The sequence below is a fragment of the Condylura cristata genome, unplaced genomic scaffold, assembly GCF_000260355.1.
Source record: "Condylura cristata isolate star-nosed mole 26May11 unplaced genomic scaffold, ConCri1.0 scaffold00024, whole genome shotgun sequence".
NCBI classification, from domain to species: domain Eukaryota; kingdom Metazoa; phylum Chordata; class Mammalia; order Eulipotyphla; family Talpidae; genus Condylura; species Condylura cristata.
Window position 1 is genome coordinate 1,579,737 of NW_004567125.1, and position 25,704 is coordinate 1,605,440.

Consider the following 25,704-nt stretch of genomic DNA (forward strand, 5'->3'; position numbering starts at 1 on the left):
CCGGCGGCGACCGATAGCGAGTGTCAGGGACGGCCGGGGCCGGGGCTGGGGCTTCATCGGGCCAGCTGGGGCGGCGTTTCTCGGCCTGTCGCTGCTCGGGCTCGTGTTGTACCTGGTGCCGGCGGTGGCCGCGCTGGCCTGGCTGGCTGTGGGGGCTACCGCGGCCTGGTGGGGACTGAGCCGCGAGCCCCGCGGTTCGCGCGCCTTCTCGCTGGTTCGGAACGCGCGGCGTCAGCGGACACTGCTGGCCTCGCCTCCGACCAAGTCGGCGGTAAACGGAAACCTCCTTGAGCCGCGGACCCTCCTCGAAGGACCCGACCCTGCAGAACTGCTTCTGATGGGCAGTTACCTAGGGAAGCCCGGCCCCCCGCAGCCTGCCCCCGCGCTGGAGGGCAGGGACTTGAGGGAGCGGCCTGGTCGCCGCCCACCCGTCCGCTCCCCGCAGCCTGCACACTCGGTCCCTCGCTTTCAGCACGCTCACCCCTCCTTCCCCTCTCCTCTTCGACCCTCTCGGAGACCTCACCGGTAAGAAATGCGGATCTCCCCCAGCCACTGCTATTGGCTGGCTTTGAATCGAGGACTTTTAAATCCGAATTTCTTTCTCCTTAAATCCACAGTGGGTTCTGTGTCATTTGATCTTCTTTAAATACTCTGGTGTGTTTCAGCTGTCTTCTTCCCCTCTCTAACCCTTGGAATGAGATGTGATACCAAACTATTCCTTAGAACTGTCTGCGTTTTAATACGGTGTAGATTTAGCAGACTACTTGCTAAACCACTCAAGTATACCTACTTCAGGTGAAAATACCTTCCACCTTTCAGATTGTCGTTTAATATGTATATACATGTGTGTGTGTGTATTGAACTGGCAGAGAAAACATGTCAGTAAGCAGAGCTCAGAGGTATTCCCAGAAAACACCTCTTTAACTGATAAAGATGACCAAATTAGACATTTCTTATGTCATTCCAGTAGCTGAGTGATTGATGAAAATACTAAGATCTTGATATGTACAGTCAGCCCTCCATATCCACTTTCGAATCCACATCACGTGGTTCAACCATCCAGACCCAGAGTACGGTGTATTTACACTAGGATGGCTGTGTCTGTATTAAACATTTACAGACTGCCCAAACAATACAGTATAATATGTCTTTAAGCAATATTTAAAGTGTATGGAAGATGTGTGAAAATTATATGCAAATACCACATCATTCTATTCAAGGAAGGTGAGCAGTTAGGATCCTGGAACCAATCCTCCGTCCACCCCCACCCCCCATACCAAGGGACAACTTGTGTTTAGTTGAGAACATGACCAATTAGGTGTTGAAAATGTTTGCTCTGGATTTGTATGACTGATGACTTAACATAACATTGAAAAGACGGAGGGATTCTTCAAAAGGTCTAATACTTTTTTTCCATTGTAGTATTACTTGTACGGGCAGGGTTTTCATTTTCCCTCTCAAATTGTTGCCCACCATTGTAGGGACAAATGTTAAACAGCTGCTACTTTCTGGTCTGGGATGGAGTAAGGGAAGGTTGCCATGAAAACACCGTGTTCTGTATTTAGAAAGAAACTTAAGCTCCCTCAAAAATGGCTAAATCCACATAGTTCTTTGGTCATTTTAATTTTCTGACATTCTTTAATTTAGTTTCTTTAGTTCCATAATATGTCTCCTGTTCTCTGCAGGGATTGCGGGACGCTATCAAATCGGTTTGTAATAACACCTCGAAGACGATACCCAATCCAGCAGGCCCAGTATTCCTTGTTGGGGGTACTTCCCACAGTGTGCTGGAATGGTTATCATAAGAAGACTGTGCTATCTGCTCGCAATTCCAGAATGGTGTGCAGCCCAGTGACAGTGAGGATTGCTCCTCCTGATAGCAGATTGACTCGTCCTCTGCTGTGAGTATTGTTGGAAGAATAGACACCTGTTTGTATCAGTTTTAATTTTCTAGAGTTGTTCCTTTGACAAAACTCTTACACAGCAAAAAAAGTAAAGCGTCTGCTTATTTGAATGAGAAATCCCATATTCTAGGTAACGGGTCCAGCAGAGTTCTAAACAGGCCTCCCATGTGGGCTCCTGACATTGAATCATCTTTTAGTATTTTGTTTTTTATTTATTTATTTACCTGAGTATAATTTTAATTGCTAAGGGCAGTTTCTTTGAGTATATAAGTTATATTTTTGTTTGTTGATTAACTTCTGATTCCCAGTGACGGAAGTCTGTACTATATATGGCTTGGTAATTAAAGTATCTTACTAGCATCTTGTCTTTTACTACAGATCAGAGCAGATAATCAACTCACCACTGTCTTCACCGTCAAGTAATACCCCAGATCCATGTGCAAAGGAGACTGTACTGAGTGCTCTCAAAGAAAGGAAGAAAAGGACAGTGGAGGAAGAGGACCAAATATTTGATGATGGTCAGGAAAATAAAAGAAGGTAACGGGTCCAGCAGAGTTCTAAACAGGCCTCCCATGTGGGCTCCTGACATTTATTGAAATCTCTATCACTCCCAAAAAGATATAGATGCTAACTCCAGTTTATGAGTCTTAGTAGGTCCCCTTCTTTAGCTTTCATGAAAGAACTTGGTAACAAGGGCTTTACTGCTGTTCATTTCCTAAGGCACAGGTTAGATAAATTATATCATTTAACTTTTCCCTAAGTAGAAAGAGTAACAAGTGTTAGCCATTGTTACTAACATTTTTCCTTTTGATGCAAATATGTTCAGTTTTATTTTTTTTAAGAGAATGCTCAGTCTTCCCCTCGCAATCTTGTGTTATGTAGTTAGATAATCATCAGTTGAAATGTTGTTAAGTGCTGAAGAAAATGCTTGGCAAAGAATGGTGAAGACTACAGTATAATAGATCTATCAATAATGGGATTAAGAACGATTTCATTATTTGGTTTCTAGTAACTTAATGAAAATGGAATAAATTGTTTTCTACATTTGGAAAGACAGGAGATTAAAGTCGCTAGTTAGGATGCAGAACTTAGGACCTACTAAGTGACTTTCCAAGAAATCAGTTCAAGATTCTACTTTTTTTTAAAATAGAACTTTCTCTAGATTTATTTATTTATTTATGCTTACAAAACTGGGGCACAAGCCAGAGGTGTGATGGGTAAGAGTATTCACCAGAGACAGAGTGGGGAGCAGAACAGGCAGATTGAGAAATTACAGTGCTGAGTGGAGCAGTGAGTGGGTCAGGAGAGGTCTGCCGTGCCAGGTGGGTCAGCTCCCAGGGCAGGGGATTGAACTCATGCTGCAGTGGCTTCAGAGAACTTCATAATACGGTGTGGTGCTTTAATCCATTGCGCCACGAGGGAGAGCCTCCCCACTTATTTTTTAAGTCAACATTGAGTACTCACAAAGTTCCAGAACTTACTTACAGTTAGTGATGAACAAGACAGATTCAGAGTTGGCCATCTTTAACATACTAGATGACAAAGTTAAGTAGAGAAACATCAATAAATAAAAGTGTGGTTATATGACATTGAAATGTCAGGTAATGATGACTACAGATACAAATTTGCAAATAGGCAATTTGAGCTAATGCCAGCCACCTAAGCAGAAGTGGCAGGGCGTGGGAGTTGTGGAAGTAGAAAGAAAATAATAGCTATTTTTATGGTCCAAAGAGGTTTCTCATGTTTTCCACAGTGGCAATTTTTTTTTACCTCATTGAGTCTGTGAGGTCAGACTCTTTCCCACAATTAGAATATACAGTGATTATATACACCATACATAGACCATTCTTACTATCATATGTAAAAGTTTTTCCCTAACAGACTTGGTAAGTTAATCCCTAGGGTGCACTACAGGCATGTAAGTTGGTTCCTAAAACGTGGTTCTTTTTTTTCTTTAAATTTTTTTCAGTTTTTGTTTTCTAACTAGTATAAGATGGGATGTTCTCTTTGTGTTTGTATTACTTTAGGATGAAGTTAGCAATAATTGATACTCCTGAATAGATTTTGAAGTATTTTGATGCTTATTTCCAAGACAATCTTAGAATACATTTACTTTTCAGAATCTTTGAGATTTTTTTGTTTTGTTTTGTTTTTTTAAAGATTGTATTTATTCATACAGAACTGGGGTACAGGCCAGAGGTACATGGGTGGTGAGAGAATTCACCATAGACAAAACAGGGAGCAGAACAGGCAGACTGACGAAGTACACTGCTGAGGGGAGCAGCAGGCGGGCCAGGAGAGGTCTGCCGTGCCATGTGGGTCACCTCCGCAGCAGGCGAGGATCAAACTCATGCGGAAGTGGCTTTAGCTTTTTAGTGCTGTGCTTTAACCCGCTGCGCCACCAGAGAGGGCCCAGAATCTTTGAGATTTTTAAGCAGCCTTTTCCTTACATAGAACCTATTTTCTGTAGAAGTAGTATTAGGCTCCAGGAACATGAGAATATGGTTTAAGTATAAAACAAGTCATTTTATTCATTGAGCGTTTTGTTTTTTGTTTTTTTTTTTTGTCACAGGCGCCATGATAGCAGTGGAAGTGGACATTCAGCATTTGAGCCCCTGGTGGCCAATGGAGTCCCAGCTTCTTTTGTGCCTAAGTAAGTGAAACTCCATCTAGATAAGACATAGACTGTTTGGAAAAAAGCCATTATGTGAGTTGTTGTCTTATAGGTTTTCCTTTCTTTTTGTATTGTTTTAATAGTTCAGATTCAGATCTCTTTTTTTTTTTAAAGATTTATTTATTTGTGTATACAGAACTGGGGTACAGACCAGAGGTGCAGGGGCAGTGAGAGGCTTCACCAGAGACAGAGTGGGGGGCAGAACAGGCAGATCAACGAAGTACACTGCTGAGGGGAGCAGTGGGCGGGTCAGGAGAGGTCTGCCACACCATGTGGTCACCTCCGGGGCAGGCGGGGATCAAATTCATGTGGAAGTGGCTTTAGCTTCTTAGTGCAGTGCTTTAACCCACTGCGTCACCAGGGAAGGCCCAGATTCAGATCTTTTAAGTCAGGAAGGGACATTTTGAGTAACTTGGCCATAATCACTATTTTCTGTATGATTCCTTGTAATAGTTTTTATTAATGTAAGTAAAGCATGCTAATGTTAAGAGGTTTTGTAAGTACTGTTTGATAACCAATTATGTAAATAGAAAGATAAAGGTTGTGCAATAGATAATAAGCAACAATGTGAAATTTGAGATAAATGCTAAATTTCTACATTTGAGTTTAAATACATTTGAAGAAGAATTAGAAAGTGGCTCAGATATGTGAAAGATTTGGGGTTACTGAAGTGTTTCATTAGTCTGATGTGACTGCCAAAGGATGAATGTTCTCCTAGTCTTTATTGAGAGCAAAGATGGGTGTGGCAGTCAGCAGTCATCCTCGTTCCTTAGTTCTGCTCCCACTGTGCAGGGGGTAGGTGCCACTACTCTGTAAGAAAAGATATTCACAAATTGAAATTTATTCTAGGTGAAGGAACTAAGATTCTTTTGGGGTTGGGGGGTTAGGTGAGGGATATTTGAAGGTCTAAAAGTATAACCCCATAGAGAAAAATCTCAAAGGAATAAGGAAATGAGGAAGGGAAGGATAACGTTTTCAAAAGAACTGAAAGACTGTCACATGAAAGAGGGAAAACAACTTGGTCAGTTTGACTCCAAATAGGATTCATGGGTGAAAGTTGAAGGAAATCCATTTCATCCAGAATAAAAATAAACTGGCCCATGACCATCATGCTGGGTGAGAGTTGTCTGCATTGTAATGCATGACTATTCTTAGAAAAGATTGAGAGGAAACTTCTGTTTCAGTTGGAGGCTTAGAAAAAATGCTTGGTTCTTCTGTTTTTTTTAAGGCAACTTTATTCAACTATAATTGACATGCAATAAGTTGTGCCTGCTTAATGGTACAATGTGACAAATTTTAACATGTGTTCACCTGTAACACATTACCACAGTCAGTATACTGGTTGCCACTGTCAGTATACTGGGAAGGTTTCCCTGTATTCCTTATTAGTAATGCCTCCTCCCATCCCCAAAGCAGCTACTGATTTGCTTTCTGTTAACTGTTGATTCACGTGCATTTCCTAGAATATTACAAAATTGAATCATCTGTTTACTTTTTTTTTTTTTTAAGATTTATTTATTCATACAGAACTGGGGTACAGGCCAGAGATGCGGAGGGTGAGAGGATTCACCAGAGACAGAGTGGGGAGCAGAACAGGCAGATCGACGAAGTACACTGCTGAGGGGAGCAGCGGGCGGGTCAGGAGAGGTCTGCCACGCCATGTGGTCACCTCCGGGGCAGGCGGGAATCGAACTCATGCGGAAGCGGCTTTAGATTCTCAGTGCTGTGCTTTAACCCGCTGCGCCACCAGGGAGGGCCTCATCTGTTTAATTTTTAAAATATTTGTTTTCCCCTGTTTGGAGGTTCCTCAAGCTGCTAAACATGGAGCTTCCCTATGACCCAGCAATCCCACTCCTAGGTATCTACCCAAAAGACACAAAACACTGATTGAAAAAGATACCTGCACCCCCATGTTTATTGCTGCTTTATTTATTTGGAAAAACATGGAAGCAGCCCAAATGCCCAAAAGTAGATGATTGGATTAAAAAGATGTGGTACATATATACAATGGAATATTACTCAGCAACCAAAAAAGAGAAACACATGTCTTTTGCAGCAACTTGGGTGGAGCTGGAAAAGATCATACTTAGTGAGATAAGCCAGAAAGAGAAAGAAAAATACCGGATGGTTTCACTCATAGCAGGAGTATAATGGACCAGGCGAGAAAATAACAAAAATAATGAACAACCATATACCAGAGACATTTTGTGGGGGTGGAGTGGGGAATGGGATCAAAAACGGGGTGGAGGGTGGGGAGGGAAGTGCATGGGATTATGGTGATGGCACACGGGTGACTTGGTGATGGGAAACCCGCGGGGATTACAATTGAGATGGGAAAAAAAAATGTACAAAATGATGTAAAAATAAGCTGTTATATATAAAAAATAATAATAATAATACATGCAAAAAAAATTTGTTTTCCCATCCTGACTTTGTCAGATACACTTTGCTGAATTATTAATTCAAATTAAGAATATTATCCTTTTAAGTTTATTTAAAAAAAGATGCTGTGAGCAGGGATGAAACCTTAAGAGAATGTTGCCTTCTATAGAATATCTCTTCTTTTTCCTGTTGTATTAGGCCTGGGTCTCTAAAGAGAGGGCTCAATTCCCAGAGCTCAGATGACCACTTGAATAAGAGATCCCGTACCTCTTCTCTGAGTTCCTTGACGAGTACATATACAGGTGGTATTCCAAGCTCCAGCCGCAATGCCATCACCAGCTCTTACAGCTCTACTCGAGGTTTCTCTCAGGTACGTTCATCTTGTGGTATGGGAGAAATGAGTTCCCAGCACTAATTGACTAGCTAGTGTTTCAGTAACCACCTTTTTGTCAGATATTGAAATTACCTCTCAACTAACAAAGGAGACATGGATTCTTTTTACACACACACACACACACACACCATAGACCAGTGGTATATATTAGAAAACCAAGAAAGTAAACCCAAGTACAGAAGTGCAAATCTAATATTAGAAAGGTGAACAATTTGACGTATGAATTTGAGTGAAAAAGGAAAATGAGTCTGTATTGCTTTGAAATTCTGTCTATAGGCATTGAGACTTTTATGGAAGTTTTTTAAACAAAAAGCGTTTACATAGGACAGTTCCAAATCTTGACTCTCACACTTAGTTGCTGTAGGGCTGTGTGCAGATACGTTAAACTCTTTTTCATCTCTAACTTTCTCTCATCTCATCTCTTTATCTCTTCAATCTGTAAGACTGAGGAATTGGTTGAAAAGTTCCTGTTACAGTGCCTGTTGATACTCAATATACAATAGGTAGAAAAAACATAAAAGCTTGTGTTGAGGAATTTTTTTGTTGGGAGAACATTTAAGACAAGTCACTCTATCCAGAAATCTTTTACAGAATATAAATGAAAGATGACCTGAGTCAGTGCAGTTATAGGAATGAAGATCACAGTAACCTTGGAGCACTTATTCTATGCTAGGCCTTGTGGTAAGCCCCTTATAAGCATTTCCTCGTTCATCATCACAACAGGCCAATTAAATACCTCTCTTTTTTTTTAAGATTTTATTTATTCATGCATACAAGAATTGGAATGTAGGCCAGAGGTGCAGGATGTGAGAGGATTCACAGAGACAGAGTGAAGAACAGAACAGGCAGATCTGAAATACACAGCTGAGGGGAGCAGTGGGTGAGACAGGAGAGGTCTGGTGTGCCATGCGGGTCAGCTCCCTGACTGGGGATCAGACTCTTGCTGCAGTGGCTGGGGATAGCTCATACTGTTGAGATTTAGCCCTTTGCACCATCAGGGAGGCCCTTTGAATTTATTAACTGGAATTCTGTATAGACAGCATGCCCTACTTGTAGGGATAACAAGGTAAGAAGGCATTAAAACTATAACCAGCTCCAAGGGTCTCCAGGAGATTTTCACTGTTGCTATGTATTATCTTTGTGAGCATCTCAATTTTTCTACAGTTAACTCTTTTTAGCATGCAAACATTTTAAACATTTGCCAGTTTGGGTCCCTTTCAGATTGGCTCTTAACATCCTTTTGTTTTCAACCCAGTAGTCTTTATAGTTTCATTACATTTTCACCAAAAAAAAATTCATCTTGTACACCTCCAATCCAAGACTGAAGTTTATTATTTCTTGCAGTAGCCTTCATTATTCATGTATTCAGAGACAGCAATTCTAGGAGAGTTAAGATATACATATTCTGTAGAAAGAGGAATCTCAGTTATTAATTCACTTTGCCACTTCAAATTCAGATTGTGAATTACAGAATTTTATACATAATTTCTTTGATCTTTATTTTTAATGTATTCTTACCCCAGAAAGTGTTGTGTCATATTTACATAGTTGATGCTTCCCGGTACACACAATTTTAAAATAACAGTGTCCTTAACAGGAAGACTGTGAAATTAGAGAATTACCTACGTTCACCTTTCACCCCCACACCTTTGGCCTGTGCCCCAATTCTTGTATGCATGAATAAATGTTTAAAAAAAAAAAGTTACTTACAAGGATTCATTTTATCATTAGTATAGACACTCTATGAATACTAAGAATGTATAACGAAAACATGAAATAATGTGAATTAATTGTTCTCATTTAGTTATACCACCAACTTGATAACTGTAAATGTTCACTTGTTCTGTATATTTTAGGAATTTCTGTTTTTCTTCTTGATACAGTTTGGTTTTAATGATGTAAAATACTTAAATTATCCCAAAGAACATATAATAGAGCAAGGTACATTGAAAAAAGTTCTGTAGTTTGTTCCCTTCTCCGTTTTTTTTCTTTTTAATACCTCACTTTTAAAAAATCTGTATGTGAAACAATGTCTCTATAACCACTCCCACCACTGCCTTCTAACATTTAAGGTTAATGTATGCAAGTTTATATGTAAAAACTTGTTTTTTAAAATTACTATATATTATAAGTCTATAGCAGTATATAGCAATGTATTTTTTTTTTAACTACTGCTAAATAGTTACTTTCATCTTCCACTGGTAAACATTGTGTTGTTTCTATCTGCTATTTCAACTAATGCTGCTAATAATATAGTTTATAAATCATTTCCTTCCTTGGCTTTTATATTTCTGAGATAGAGGTAAAGGTTCATTGTATCTGTGATTTTGTGAATCCCCCTCCCTAGAGTATGTGCTAGTTAGTATTCCCAGCAGCATTGTAGGGAAATGATCATTTTTTCACAGCCTCAGCAGGCTAGGTTGTCAACAGCTTTAGATTTTCACTAGTTAGACAAGTGAGTAGTAGTATTTCATTTCATATCTCTGTGAGTTTGAGCAGCTTTTCATATATTAGAGAAATATTCCAAATGAACTAAAGATTTAAATGTATCAAATAGAAAGCAACCCCAAATTAAAGAAAGCAGACTTCTTGTGCATTGCTGGTGACAGTATCATTTGATGGGCGTGCTGGCAGTAATTATCCTCATTAGAGAGGCACATATATGCCCTTTGATCCAGCTGCTTTAGGAATTAATCCTATAGGTATATACTCAAGATGCTGACTAATATTTTTAATGCAGAAGTTTGGAAACAATGTAAATAGACCTTTTCAGAGGTGGTAAATAACTGGGTGAATATTTCCATAAATTGAAATACTTTGTAGCTACTTTTTTTGTTTTAAAGATTATTTGTGCATACAAGAACTCTAGGGTACAGGCCAGCGGTGTAGGGGGTTAAGAGAATTCACCAGAGACAGAGTGAGGAGCAGAACACGCAGATCTACTGATTTGCCGAGGGGAGCAGTGAAGGGGGGACGTGAGAGGTCTGTTGTGCCATGTTGGTCATCTTCCTGTCTGGGATTGAATTTGTGCTGCCAGGGCTGCAGACAGCTTCACAGTGTTGCACTTTAACCCACTGTGCCACCCGGGAGGGTCCTACTTTGTAACTATTAAAAGGAATAGGCACTACGGTGAATGATCTCAAAAATATATTTTAAAAAGCCAGGTGCAGGACTGCACACCAGGTGCAGATGTGAATCAGTGCCCTCTATTATTTATGCTGCTGGCTTCTCTATGATCTTCTAGTGTGTACAGAATGATTCTGACAGAATATTAGAAACTGGAAATAACTCAAAACTAAGATAGTCTGAAACTTTTATTGTATATTCTATTTGTTAGAGTTTGTAATATGCAAATATTACCTTTCTTGAGCTTTTTTTTTTTTTTTAATAAGAATAGAGAACTATTAAGTAATAAGTAAAACTCCCCTGTCCAGGCACACTCTCATGAACCTATTATTAATATTCCCACTGTGAGTACAGACACACACTGTGAGTGTAATACATACACTTTTTGGATGTTTCACATTGTCTTTTGTCATATATCTTGCATGGTTCCATGTCTGTATTTTTAATAACTTTTTAAATTATAGCATATGGTGCAGGAAAGTAAATAGTACAGCTCCATGTAACCACCACCCAAGTCAAATATAAATAATTTTCAAAACCCAGAATCCCCTTTTATACCTACGCATCACTGCTTCTCTCTCTCTCTCTTACTTCCCTCCTTCCCTCCCTTTATTCCTGAATATTAGTGCCATGTATAGTTTTCCAACTTTATATAAATGGAAACATAAATGTGCTTTCTTTTGTGTTTGGCTTCTTTCATTAAACATTTTACTTGTGTAATTCATCCATATTGTTACATGTGGGAATGTCTTTCATTTTCACTACTGCGTATTATTCTACTATGTGACTATACTACAGTTATATTTACCCATTCTACTATTGGACATTTGAGTTTCCAGTTTGGAACTGTCAAGCACAGTGCTGCTGCCCATATTCTTGTGTCAGTCTTTTAGTACACATATAAAAAGTTATGTCTATGTTCACTTTTAAATGTTAAGCAGTTTTTTTAAGTAGTTCCATTGGTACACCTTGGAAACCCAGCACAGTCTAAGAGTATTTTCATTAATTCTTGGTGCCGGTACCAAATGGGTATGAGGCAGCATTTATTGTAGTTTTGTTTGCATTTTCCTCTTTACTGAAGAGGTTGAAGTATGAACTGCTGATTGACAGCATTTGTATATTCTATTTTTATGAAATGCTTTTTCAAGTTCTTGGCCTTTCCTATTAGGTTGTCTTTCTTATCATTTATGTATGTTCTTTTCATGCAAGTCCTCTGCAAATCTCAGGTATTGCAACAAGTGTTTCCTACTCTGCTATTTTCACTCTTACACTCTTTTCACTTAAGGCTAGTATATTTTGTGTACTCTTGGAACATCGCTTTAAACCTGTTGTCATGATGATACTCTCTTAGGCTGCCTTCTAGAAGCTGTCACATTTAGATCTTTAACCCATCTGAAATTGATTTTTGTGCAGTATGATACAGGGATCAATTAATGTTTTTCTTTTAAGATACCCATTTGGGGCCCTTCCTGGTGGTGCAGCAGGTTAAAGCACAGCACTATGAGGTTCTCCAGAGCCACTGTAGCACGAGTTCGATTCCTGCTGCTCCCCTCAGCAGTGTGCTTCGCCGATCTGCCTGTTCTGCTCCCCACTCTGTCTCTGGTGAATCTTTCCTCTCACTCTCTTTTTCTCTCTTTCTCACACACACACACCCTCACCTCTGGCCCATACCCCAGTTCTTGAATGCATAAATAAGTAAATCTTTTTTAAAATAAATAAATAAATAAAATATCCATGTGACTCAGCGACATTTATTGAAAAGACCCTCGTTCCCCTTCTGTGCTGCAGCTCAGTCTTTACCACCCCGTAAGTGCCCTTATTCACGTGGCTCCATTTCTAGGTTCTGTTCTGTTCCACTGATGAGTTTTCCTACCTCTGTGCCACTCAGTCTTTAAGTCTTGATTATCAAATATCATTAAGACATTTGACTTTTTATTTCTTTCTTTCCTCTTCAGAGTTGTCTTGGATCTTGGCCCCTTTTGCATTTCTAAAAGGAATTCTATTATGAAGTGCTCAGTTGTGGTTTATCTTTCTCGGAGTTGATTGTATAGCTTGATGATTTCCTTAGCTATTATCTCTTCAGACATTTTCTGTCCCTTTCCTCACCTCTCTGGTATTCCCAACACATTAGGTCTGTTCATTGTTTTCCATGTTATGTCTTTTCCTCTGTGTTTTCCATCATTTGTCTCCCCCATCTTAGTTACTGTTTTCTAATTTACTAATTTTCTTTAGCTTTATGAAATCTATTTAACCCATCCATTGGATCCTTAATTTCATTTGTGTTATTTTTCATACTTTACATTTGTCTGCCAAGAGTCCCTGTGTTTTCATTTAAATTCTTGTAATAAACAGTTATTATAAAGTCTTATTCATTAACTCCAGTAGTTGAGTCTTGTGTTACTAATGTCTGCTTCTCCCCCTCTTGGTTATTGGTTAAATTTATCTTCTTGTAAACTTGTGTTTTTTCACTGTTTGTTTCGGTCCGGTATTGGGGGTTGGGAGTATGTGATGATGGCCAGAAGCTCTGAATCATGTTACCTTCCTCCAGAGTGGTTTTAGTTTTGCTCCTATGAAGCGACTAGGAGAGGGGCAGATTATTCTGGCCAGTTGGAATAGGCTTGATTCTGAATTGCTGTCAGTTCTAGTGAGGGTGAGCTTACTTCTGATTTGCCCTAAACCCTAATATGTACCCTAGAGACTCCAGCCAAACTCCTGAGATGTTTATGGGGCCCCTCCACTTTGGAAAGCCTTGAATTCACTTTTTGTCTTCCAGCCATACCTACCAAATCTATCAAACCCCACTTAGCAAAACCTTTGTCAGCTTCTCAGATGCAGCTTTAACTTCAAAAGTTGGCAGTCACGCGAAGGAAGAAGCAGGTCTGAGTGTGGCTCCGCCCTCTCGGCTGCCCATGTCTCACTGCCTGGATGGAGCTTCTGCCCTGCTAGACCTTCAAACAGATGTACTTATTTTCCTCAGCATTTTCTACCTGCCCTGAAGCTGAAACATGACCAGATTTTGTTGTAAACACCTTCACTCCTCGTAGGCCCTGTAACCTGTAAGAAATGTACTCATCAACATCAGTACCTGTGCAGTTAGTTGTATGGTTGATCTGATATTTGAATATAAGTTCTTAGAACTAGCGTAGCTGGAACAGAGAGCCACGTCATCAATTTTGATCAGAATTATCTTTGAAATATCTCAGGCATCAACTGTTTTAAATTCTTAGCAAAGTAGAGAAATATAAGGAAGGGGAGATTATAGTGATATGGGAGTTCTTTATGTTGAAGTTTCTCTTTGAAAGAAATGTACACTGAAGTTGTGAATATCCCCAGTAATCAATTCAGATGACATCCCTAGTATTTGGTGCAAGTGAAAGTATAGACATTTGACTTAATTGTATTTTTGCAGAACACTATTGCGATTGTTCATGCTAGAAGTTCTAATTTTCACATTATAAAATCATTGCAAATGTTAGGCTGATGCCAGTTATAGAAAGTGAACTGTTGAGGCATTGATGTCTCTCTCCCACAAACTGTGATGTTTTCCTTAGTAGGAATAGTAACACTGTCCTTCGGAACTTCAAGCCTGAATTTCTGACTCTTGCCCTGAATATATTGTGTGTGTGTGTGTGTGTGTGTGTGTGTGTGTGTGTGTGTGTGTCAAAGAGAAAGAGAGAGAGAGAAGCCTGAATTTCTGACTCTTGTCCTGAATTATTCGTGTGTGTATGCATGCACACTCACGCTATATTTAGGCCAAACCAGAGTATTTTTTATCTTCTAAAAGCACCTGATACTTAACTGCTTCCTTCACTTCCATTGTTATGTTCTGCATCTGAAATGATGTGTGCTTCTCGCTGCCAGCCTGTCTAGTTTGTCTTTCAAGTGTCGCATCATGAAGAGCTATGTCAAATGTCGTCTTTGTTTTTTGTTGAGTCTTTTAACCGAACTCCCCACATCTCCCTTTTTCTTGGGATCCTTTTTAGAGACCTCTTTTCTCTTAACTATTATAGTCAGTTTGTATACTTGTCCTATCTCTTTTCCAGATTGTAAATTTCGTGTACTTGTATTCCTAAGAAGGTATAAAGGAGTAGTACCTTACTGAAATAAGACATCAAATAAAACCTGAATGACAGTGTAAAACTAAATTGACTGCCAGATTTCTTTTTATGACTTGCCTTGTTATATTCTTTGCCCAGTTTTCATTTGATACATTCATTATGTTTATATGGAATAGCAAGATTTAACGTTTTTACATGTTAAGAAGGAGGTTCAGGCCCTCCCGGGTGGCGCAACATGTTAGGATGCGACACTGCAAGCTGGCTGCAGCCCCTAGAGTGTGAGTTCGATCCCCTACCCTAGAGGCGATCCACTTGACGCGGCAGACCTCTCCTGTCTCACCCGCTGCTCCCCTCAGCAGTGTTCTTGGTCACTCTGCCTGTTCTGCTCCCTGCTCTGTCTCTGATGAATCGTCTGAGTGCTTCTGCACCTCTGACCTGTACCTTAGTTCTGTATGCACAAATAAAAAAATAAGTTAGTTCATCACAGTAATTGAAATTGTCTGCCTTTTAACTTTGTTTCTGATTTTTGTTTTTGGATGTTTTGTTTCCTGCCCACATTGATTTTATTTCCATTTCATGTAAACATTGCAATGAGTGGAAGTTCAAATGATACAAACGATGTGCAGAAAAATCTTACATGGCAATATTTTAATGTTAATTTTTGAGTAACAGCCTGTCAGTTTTCTTTCCTTTGTTTCTGGCATAAAATGTCTTTTCCTTATCCCAGCTTATTTAAAAACTCTTGCAGTTCTTTTGTGTTATTCTTATGTGTAATTCTGGGGTTTGTAGACGTGTAGTGTAAGATGTAAAGATAAAATACTTTCCTCCCAGTTGTTAAACCTGCTTGCCTTCAACTCTCATTAAACATTATAATCACCTTTGGTACTTTGTTTAAAACCAAAAAAAGTGTAAATCCCAAGTTTTTTTTTTTTTCTTTTTCAAATGACTGTCTTTCTTCTTTGCCTAAGCATATGATAAAAATCTTACTGATTCAAGCATTTTTCTCAAGTTCATTTTCAGACTTGGGCTTTTTGATATTAATGGGTAGACTGTTCCCGTTTTATGACCTATTTTTCATTTTAAATCTCTTCCTTCCTCATTTGAACTTCTGTTATATGTGAGTTTTTGTTTATGTGATGTGCTTATATATTGGTTTATATGTTGCAGCTCTTTTATTAAAAAAAGATTTATTTTTTTATTATAAGATTTATTTATTTATTCATACAGAACTGGGGTACAGGCCAGAGGTGTGGATGGTGAGAGGATTCACCAGAGGCAGAGTGGGGAGCAGAACAGGCAGATCAGTGAAGTAGTACGCTGCTGAAGGGAGCAGCGGGAGAGACACAAGAGGTCGGCTGTGCACCATGTGGATCACCTCCGGGGCCAGGGATCGAACTTTTACTGAAGTGGCTGCAGCTAGCTTTCAGTGTTGCACCCTAACCTGTTGTGCCACCGGGGGTGTGGGGGGCCTGAAAAGATTTATTTATGCATCCAAGAACTGGGGTACAGGCCAGAGGTGTAGGGGGTGAAAGGATTCACCAGATACAGATTGGGGAGCAGAACAGGCAGATCCACTGAAATACACTGCTGAGGGGAGCAGCAGGCAGGTCAGGAGAGGTCTGCCACGCCATGTGGGTCACCTCCCTGACCAGGGATCAACTCGTGCTGCTGTGACTGCAGTAGCTTCATAGCACTGTGCTGTAGCCTGTTGTGCCACCTGTACCACCAGGGTGGGCCCCATGTTGCAGCTCTTAATAAGAAATCACTAGAAACTGCATAGGAAAAGTGTGGTATAGTTCAGTATACTTCAAATTAGACTAAAGACTTGTGAAATTATTTGCAGAGTGCTTACTTGAATTTCCATAGGCAACATAGAGTAACTTGTACACATCATAGATATTCAGAAAATACATTCATTTCTTCTACATTGTTAGCTACATTTCATTACTTTTTTCTCCCCATAGTAAATATTTGTAGTTGGCTTTCTTATTACAAGTCTTTTTTTCATAGAGAAGTATTTTTTAGTCACTTCAAAAGAAACTGCATTCATTGATGAAGAGAACCACAAAATTACATTGAAGGACAAATACTAAACTGTCAACCAGAGTCAGTCATGTTGCTTTTTGTTTGACTTAGCATTGGAAGAGAAGTGGTCCCAGTTCATCACCCTTCTCCAGCCCAGCTTCATCCCGCTCCCAGACACCAGAGAGGCCAGCAAAGAAAATCAGGTAATCATTTATTGTTTGTTGTGGTCTAATGAGAGGTCCGAAAAGCAGGGAAATCTTGGCTCTAGATTTTCTGCAGCTTTGACTTCAAGAAACCAAGAGATTCTAGAATGGTGAAATGCCCCCTGCACTGCTCTCGCCACATACAGCACCTGTGCGCTGGCTCTTGCTCAGACGGCAGTAGGAGCGGGTGCAGGTGAGGGCCGGGCAGACCAGAGAGGAAGGTGGCACCAGCAGACAGTCACATTCTGGACCCCTCAATGCTCTGTGCCTTTGGTTGACTAGAACACGCTCTCTTAGAGACCTCTGCACTTAGGGTGCTCAGGAACTCGGCAGGCTGTAAGGAAGGTCTTAACGATTACTGTTTTTGAGTCAGTGTTTAATAAGATGGTGGCTTCCATGAACTGTCTTCCTTCATTGCTATAGGAATTTTCTTTTGTTTTTTAAATGATTTTTGGCCTGATAAAAAATTTATAATGATAAATACTGAGGTTTTAAATCATGGTTGTTCTGTCATCTGCTTAGTTACCAGTTGATCTTTAGAAGGAATATAAGAAGTTTACAGTGTGTCTCATCAGGAAGTCTTTCTGAACTTTATTCTGCCTTTTCCTCCTATAGAGAAGAGGAGCTTTCTCATCCTTCTAGTTCTTCGACTCCATTGGTAACAGAGAAGGAGTCCCAGGGAGAAAAAGGTAAGTGGGTAAATGAGCAGGAGTGACTTGTGGTACTGGTATTGTACATATGGAGGATGCATAGAATACTCTTTTGGAAAACACACATTGGGCTTTTCCCTTCTCCAGAGATGTATAGTCTAGCAAGGGAGAAAGGCGACACAGACAAATGCAGTATATAATGCACCATCACTGTAGGACAGGGCTAAAACTGAAATTGAGGTTTCTGAGCAATCCAGGTAATTTCTGTCCATTCAGCAGCCGTACACATGCACTTGGAACAACTCTCTCCTTCTGGCAGTTAGAAGTAATCTTAGAAACACCACCCAAGGACTCAAAGCATGGAAGATAGAATCTCTTAGAGATACTAAGGAAAATTACATGTTAAAAACCAGGAAGGTTTTCCTTTATCAATTTCGAGAGGAAGAGAAGAAGGAAACAAGTGTATATTTCTTTCTCTAGTTGCAGATACAACAACATGGAAAAAACAGAACTCGTGGAATTCCCCATCTACACCTGGCAGCTCTGGGCAACGCAAAAGAAAGATCCAGCTACTGCCCTCCAGGCGAGGAGACCAGTTGACCTTGGTATAACCTAGTCTATCCATCCTGCCCACCCCACCCTCGCTCTCCTGTCTTAGAATGACTAAACACGATTTTTTCTGATTGACCTGCCTTCTTTTTCTCTTGGGTAGCCTCCACCTCCCCAGCTTGGTTATTCGATCACTGCTGAAGACCTAGACTTGGAAAAGAAAGCTTCATTGCAATGGTTTAACAAAGTCTTGGAGGAGAAACCTGGTAAGAAATATAGATTATTTTCACACTCCAGGGAAGAAAGTGTGTCTCCTCTGAATTTTGCTTTCTCATTTGAGAAGTCCACAGGGGTCTTCAGTGGAATCTGGGGAACAGTGAGCACTGCGTTTGAGTGAGTTACGCTGAGTTGCAGAGCATCTTGTGCTCCAGGCTGTATCATCTGGAAAGAACCCTAAGTAAAAGTGGCCTGTCATTCAGTCTTCCCTTTCTTCCTTAGATGCCGCCTCGAGCTCTGTCACTGAGAACCCACCTCCCACCCAGCCTTTTACTTTTACTCTGCCTCCTGCTGGGGCGGCTGCTTCCCCAGCCCCTCCCCCCGCCCCGAGCACTAACCCACTGTTGGAGAGCTTGAAGAAGATGCACAGTTCCCCAGGCCTGCCATCCTCCCCAGGTGAGTGGGAGAGCTTGCTCTAGGCCACATAATGACACCAGCTTTGTTCAGGTTGAATTAAAAGCATCATTGGCCTCTATCTGATAGAACTTGATGGAAAGATTAACCCTACTCTGGCTCACCAGACAAGAATTGTTGCAGACAAAGAGCATCAGCATTCTCCCATCCAGGAACATTTAGAGAGAGAGCGCTGTAACACACTAGGGATGACAGCCTAGTTATGATAGTCAGATTGCTCTTGATTTGAAACCAAGTCCAGCTATGCTGAACCTTTCTGTCAACATCTATAAATTGAGATTAGTGCTTGCTTCATGAGGTCTCTCTGAAGTGTAAATGTGGTTACCTGGTTAAGATAGCTTGTCACTCTATATTAGTGTCAACCCAAAATACGAATTATTTTCCCCTGTATGTTTTCAAAGGTCTGTTGCCTGTCCCACCCCCATGTCATCATAATGCTTCCTGTGTGTACGTCCTGTGCCCTCTATCACGCACAGTAACTTACGCCAGGTGTCAGCTCTTCCAGGACTCAGGGCAAGGCTGTCTCATTCCTGATTACTATGTGTTCTGCACTTCACATATGATAACAAATAGATCTCTGTTAGAAGACTAACGTATATCTAGGCAAGTAACTGAATTTTGAACTGAGATGATGGCTTGTTCTTTGTTTCACATAGTAATCCTCATTTAGGCCAGGCTTTCTCTACTTCTGTATTTCTTAAGATCTGTGAAGAGCAGCAATAACAGACACTTCCCTGATTTAAGGAATGAACACTAAAGGCTTATGATGCAGATTGAGTTGTATTTATGGACTCAATAGGCTCTTGACACCCTAGCACTGTTCGAAGCACAGGGAAGAAACTGAAATGTTGATTTCCCTCATGTTTGAGGTTTTCAACATTACTTTCTCTGTTCTTCTTTTCAGAATCTGCTGGAGCAGCAACAACCACCGAGACCCATTCATCTCCTAAGACTACTGGCCTCCCAGTGCCTCTTGGCTCTTCACAGTCAGGGCCCCTTCCAAGCACCTCCTCAGACTCCAAGCCTACAGTCACTTTCTTGGGCCTGACCCCTGCATCTTCCACAGTACCAATCACTGACACCACCAAGTCACCTCTGGCCCCTCAGGCTGACACGCCCGCCAAACCACAAACCCTAGCTGCGCCATCCCCCACCCCCAAGCAAAGTATTCTGTTTGGAATGCTGAGCACCCCCCCACCTAACCCTCCTGCCTCTGCAGCTCCTGATGTGTCTTCAGCATCTCCCACATTCAAGCCCATTTTTGAGGCCCCACCTAAAAGTGAGAATGAAGGCCCCTTGCCATCAAGCCCTTCCAAGGTCACAAGTGCAGCGTCTTCCACCTCTGCCCTCCCCATGACCCCCAGCACCTCACCCCTCACGTTCAAGCCTATCTTTGACAGCATGGGGCCAGCTACATCTGCGCCCATGTCCACTCCCCTGTCAACTCCCTTCTTCAATCAGACATCTACTCCAGCTACTACCACAAGCGCGCCTCTCTTCTCTGGCCAAGTCAGTGCCACCTCTGCAGTGGCTTCCATGAGCACAGCCAGCACATCTGCGGACTCTGCTCCCAAGCCTGTGTTTGGCTTTAGCATGAGCACCGTGACAAACACCACGAGCAGTGCAACCAGCACCACCACTTCCGCCTCCCAGCCTTTCCTCTTCGGGACTCCCCCCGTCTCTGGTGCCAGCTTTACCCCCACCCTAAGCTCCATATTCCAGTTTGGCAAATCTCCTGCCACACCTGCTTCAACAACAGTCACCACCTTTGGCCAGTCCCTTCCCAGTGCTGTTCAGACAGCCACCAGCAGCGGCACCGCTGCCTTCAGCGGCTTTGGCAGCGCCCTGACCACCTCGGCCCCTGTCACCACCAGCCAGCCTACACTGACATTCAGTAGCACCACCACCCCGGCATTCAACATTCCCTTTGGCTCCAGCACGAAGCCCACCCTCACATCCTACCCGGGAGCCAACCCCCAGCCCACCTTTGGGGCCACTGATGGGCAGCAGCAGGGGGCAGCCAAGCCAACCCTGGCCCCGAGCTTCGGCAGCTCCTTTGCCTTCGGGAACTCTGCAGCCCCGGCCCCCAGTGCCGCTCCAGCGCCAGCCCCGGCCCAGCCCGCCTTTGGCAGCACTGCGCAGTCAGCTTTCGGTGGTTTGAAACCCACAGCCTCTGCCTTCGGCACCTCCGCCAGCACCCAGCCCGCCTTTGGCAGCACCACAGCTGTCTTCTCCTTCGGTGCAGCCACCACCTCTGGCTTTGGAGCTACAACCCAAACTACCAGCAGTGGGACCAGCTCTAGCTCACTGTTCGGTAGCACAACGCCATCGCCTTTCACGTTCGGGGGCTCGGCGGCCCCAGCTGCCAGCGGGGGCTTTGGGATCAATGTGGCTACCCCGGGCACCAGCTCCACCTCAGGGGCTTTCAGCTTTGGAACAGGACAGAGTGGGACCACTGGCAATGCCACCCCATTTGGGGGGAGCTTGAGTCAGAGCACCTTGGGCGCCCCCAGCCAGAACACACCCTTTACCTTCAATGTGGCCAGCACACCAGAGAGCAAACCTGTGTTCGGAGGTAAGAGTGGGCATTGACTCAGGCTGTGCCAGCCCTGTCATAAGTGCTAACAGTTTCCACTCATAATGGCGCCGGTTTATGGTAGTGAAGAGCTAGATGTGAAGTATATAAATACAGTGTCATGTTGTGACAAATACCTTGATACGGTATGTAATTAATGGCCGTCAGGTGTTCAGGGAGACCTTTCTGAGGGAAACCACTTGTAAGCCAAGACTGTTTATGGTATATGGGGGCAGCGAGTTGGGGGAGTGTACGAGAGCGTGGCCGGCGCAGCAGTAGCCAAGTAGAGGTGTGAAGACAGATCAGCTTGGTAGGTTAAGCAAGGTGTGACTAGAAGTTTAAAAATGGGAGTTGTGTCAAATTGAGAGGCAGAGCTGAAAGTTACTCATGGCCAGCCCTAAACATTTGCATTTTAAGTGTGAAGGGAAATCACTAGATTTTCAAGCTAAGAATGAAATGAGCTCAGTTGCCATGTGGAAGTTGAGCTATAAGGAGTTTGATCCTGAAGCTTCTGCTTTTTCATGAAATTTGAGTGAGTGGGAAGTAGATGGAAGCAGTACGTGTGCAGGATCCTCTGGGAATAATGTCTTGGGGAGAGAGACAAGGTACTGTTAAGAATTTGCAGGCATTTTGAAAACTGGGAAATTGTGGTTAGGATTTTTTTTTTTTTTTTAAGATTTATTTGTGCATACAGAGCTGGGGTACAGGCCAGAGGCTCAGGGGCAGCGAGAGGCTTCACCAGAGACAGAGTGGGGAGCAGAACAGGCAAATCGACGAAGTACACTGCTGAGGGGAGCAGCGGGCGGGTCAGGAGAGGTCTGCCGGGCCTTGTGGTCTCCTGGGGGGCAGGCGGGAATCGAACTCGTGCGGAAGTTGCTTCAGCTTCTCAGTGCTGTGCTTTAACCCGCTGCGCCACCAGGGAGGGCCGTGGTTAGGAATTTAAAGAGACCAGTCAGCACTGTTTTTCCCTCACAACATTGAGGTGTTAAAATGTAGACCTAAAATAACTACATAGCTGGTAAAAACTTGGCTGAACTTGAGAATGTGCAGCAGGAAGGGCTGGAGGCCTCAAGAGGTGGAGGACGACAACTAGAGCTGGAGAAAGTGCGCTGTGTGCTTGGGATCGGAGCTCCAGCACTTCCCGGTGATGACAGGGTGTGACTGAAAGAGGAGGTAGAGGACAGGCATGGGGTGGCAGGGGTGGCCCTTCAGGAGCAGTAAGGACACCTGCCATGCTTCAGACCCTGAGACAGGCGCGTGTGAGAGAACACAGGTTCCTAGAGAGGGACTGCAGCGACAGCAGCGCCAGTACTCGAGAGCAGGACTCATGGAGGGGGCAGGGCGGTGGTTCCTGTGGGCCTCCGGGCACGATTAAGGGACCCACCTGGTGGAATGGAGTTCTGTGGAAGGCTTGGGTTTCTAGAGGAAACCGGTCAACAGTAAACAGGCCAAGAGACAGTGTATTGGTCTTTTAGGAGAGGTAACCTGGCCATGCTGTAAGGCAAGAGTCCACCGAGTGCTCCGCTCTGCTCTGCTGGCCAAGGAAACAGAACGGTCCTACTGCTAAGGAAGACAGAAGACAGCAGTGAGGGCCGTTTCCTTCAGCAGCAGCAGAGGGTAGCAGGCTGACAGACAGGCGCCCCTGAGCCCCAGGTGGAAGCATGCACTGCTTTGGGTGGGCCCCTCAGAAAACTGCTCCAGGGCTCAGGTATGGGGGTGGGGAATGCCCCATTGCCTCTGCTAGGATGGCCTCTGCTTTCTCCATTCTAGGCACCTCCACACCCACCTTTGGTCAGAACAGCGCTGCTCCTGGGGTGGGCACATCAGGTGGCAACCTCTCCTTTGGGGCATCCTCAACACCTGCCCAAGGTTTTGTTGGAGTCGGGCCTTTCGGTAAGTAGGATCTCTTTGTTGCAGGAGCAGCTGTTCATCCCCTCTCTAATGAGGCTTGGGATCAGGGGCAAGTTCCTGGCTCTCTGAGGCCCTGTGGGGAGATGCTGTTGGGCTGGGAGTGCCCCAGGCTAGGAGTTAGATTGGAGGAGCCATCTCAGGTAGTTTCCTGGGCCTCACTTCCAGACTTCTGATCCCAGGATTGTTAAGAGATCCCAGGATTGTTAAGAGCTTGGGAAGCCTTGGTGTTCTATTGGCCTAACTTTCCAGAGATTAGGACACCCCCCAAAAGTTACCAGGTAGCAGCTGCACTGATGAGCTCTTGTCTCTTTTCAGGATCAGCGACCCCTTCATTTTCCATTGGTGCAGGATCCAAGACCCCAGGGGCGCGACAGAGACTGCAGGCCCGAAGGCAGCACACTCGCAAGAAATAGCCTTTCTCCCCTGCCCTCGCTCCCCCACCCCCACCCCGCCCAATCTGGACCTCAGCACCTGCTAGGAAGAGCCTCTGACCTTTCTAGTTCCGGAAGGCCAACCTGCCTGCTGGCTTCAGTCACCAGGGAGGTAGTGGCAGCCATTGTGGCCTTTCCTGCCCCTGAAGGGAGAAGCCTCAAGGCCTCTTGAGGGGAGGGGGAGGCAGGATATGGCAGAGCAAAGCCTGATTACCTTACTTGAACAGTTCCATTGGTGAGGCTGGAGAAAAACTAAAGAAACATCTGTACATAGCGTCCTTACTCCCGACTCCTATTTAGCCTAAACGCTTAGTCAGGTCGCCTCCCTCGCTGCCTCCTCTCCCACTTCCCCCCTCGCTGGACAGTAGCAGGTACAGCCTCTGCCCACTTGAATCTCTTATGTGTGCTCGATGGGTTTGGGGGGAATAGATGATCCCTGAAGTTTTACCTTGCTTCGCTTGGCTATAAAGTTCTCCCCTCTGGTCCCCATAGAGGACTGTTTCCCCATTTCTTGCTGCTTTGTCCCCTCACTGGTTCTGTAGGATTTACTCCTTTTCAGATGACCTTGAATTTAGCTTTGGCTTGGAGACCCCAGTGGGTGCTGCTCCTGCTGTTCACTCCCTCCTGCCAAGTCTGAGTCAGTTTCATCCCCAGGCCTCTGCCAGTTTGGCCCCTAAAAGCTTGGTGGCTCGACTGTTAGCCTGGCAGACCTTGGGGTGACACCTTGCTCCACAAGAGGGAAACTCTTGGAGCAGGCAGGATGCCCACCGCTGCTTTCAGCTGCCGCCTCGCCCACTTTCCTCACTGGGCTCGCCTGCCTCTCCGGGATTGTATGTTTAAGCCTTGTCCTGTGTTACTGTCTGATGCTCACGTCTATTGCTCTTTGAATCGAGTTTGGAGGAAGAATTGAATTGTATGAGTGGCGGCATGTTGGTAGTGCCGGACTTAACTGTTTCAAGTTTCTGGGGCCTAGCTAATTGAACGTGGAAAGTAGCACCACTTCACGGCCACAAGTGCTGACTCCTGGATTTTCAAATGGTGTTTTGACTTTAAGGGCTGGCAGCCCAGGAGGACAGGGCCTGGGGGAGCAGAGACCTCGCTCTCACCTAACTGGAGGCCAGATCACCCCATGTATGTACTAGAAAGTTATCTCTATATAAGTTAATGAACCACACTTTAAAATTCTTATATTCTGTTCCCCCCCACTCACCTCCACCCCACGGCCTCCACCCCTCCTTTTCTTCCTTTGTTCCAAAACCTCATACCCCAGGCCCAAGAGCCTTGCTGCCATGCCCATTCTCTTTGGGAGAAGTATGAATGCGTGTGTCTAAATTAAAAGAAAAAAATATTTAAACATTTTTTAACAAAATAAAAATTTATTTTTGTATTTAAGCTAAATTGCCTTTTAAATTCCTTCAAGCTTGGTTCATTGAGGTGGTTACGTATAAATGCTATTGACTAGGAATTAGCTGTATAGTTAAGTTATGCCTGTGTGAAGAGGAGGCTCAAATGCTGTCGCAGGCAGCTTTCCTGAGGGACTAGAGCTCCTTCTGGACACATTATATAAAATGTAATTCTTATTTTATAAATAATGTGATGTAGATGTAACTAGTCCCCTCCCCCTTTGTGACTGAGGTTGAATGTGTTTTGGCAGGGGACTGCTCCTCCCCGTCCCCAAGAAGAGCTCTGTTAATACCAAGCTGTGTGTGGAGCTGAGGCGGGGCCTGAACCTCAAGTCCCAAATACCTGGTAGGATTGGAGGGGTGGGGGGGGTAGGGCACGGGTCTAGAAATCAAGCTTCTACCTATACCTTAAGTAAGGTAGATCCTCTTAGTTTTAGTACACTGAGCTAGTTTACCTCAGTTCCACAGGCAGGACAGTTGGTCCAGGAATCCCCCTTCCCCAAAGAGGGTGTCCTGGCCTGGCCTGAGTGTGTGTGTGTATGTGTGTGTACCTGTATGTGCACTGGACAGGAACGGGAGGCTGGGACTTTCCATACAAATACTTAATTCCTGTTGAGTCTAGTTGGAATTTTTAGTATGAATGTGAAATTTCTCCTGCTTATGTCATTAAGAATAAAGAAACTGTGATCTATCGTAGACCATGTTCTGCCTTTTCTTCTTGTGGTCAGC

General features: G+C 43.4%; 1 protein-coding gene across 1 annotated transcript; it reads left to right on the forward strand.

Moving 5' to 3' along the window:
- On the forward strand, window positions 1–25,684 carry POM121C (POM121 transmembrane nucleoporin C). The gene is made up of 13 exons (XM_004688283.2): window positions 1–525; window positions 1,686–1,901; window positions 2,283–2,441; window positions 4,477–4,557; window positions 7,159–7,330; window positions 16,675–16,766; window positions 17,382–17,455; window positions 17,897–18,021; window positions 18,129–18,231; window positions 18,464–18,637; window positions 19,560–21,230; window positions 23,001–23,123; window positions 23,457–25,684. The coding sequence occupies exons 1-13, from the start codon at window positions 338–340 to the stop codon at window positions 23,552–23,554; spliced, it is 3,276 nt and encodes a 1,091-aa protein (XP_004688340.2). The 5' UTR covers window positions 1–337; the 3' UTR covers window positions 23,555–25,684.
- The last annotated feature ends 20 nt before the right edge of the window (window positions 25,685–25,704 follow it).

What these genes read in the sequence shown, in the direction of transcription:
- POM121C (XM_004688283.2), top strand. Translation starts at nt 338, where the DNA reads ATGGGCAGTTACCTAGGGAAGCCCGGCCCCCCGCAGCCTGCCCCCGCG. An exon ending in CCAGCTTCTTTTGTGCCTAA is followed by an intron (nt 4,558 to 7,158) that starts GTAAGTGAAACT and finishes CTGTTGTATTAG; the next exon opens with GCCTGGGTCTCTAAAGAGAG. An exon ending in TGTTGGAGTCGGGCCTTTCG is followed by an intron (nt 23,124 to 23,456) that starts GTAAGTAGGATC and finishes GTCTCTTTTCAG; the next exon opens with GATCAGCGACCCCTTCATTT.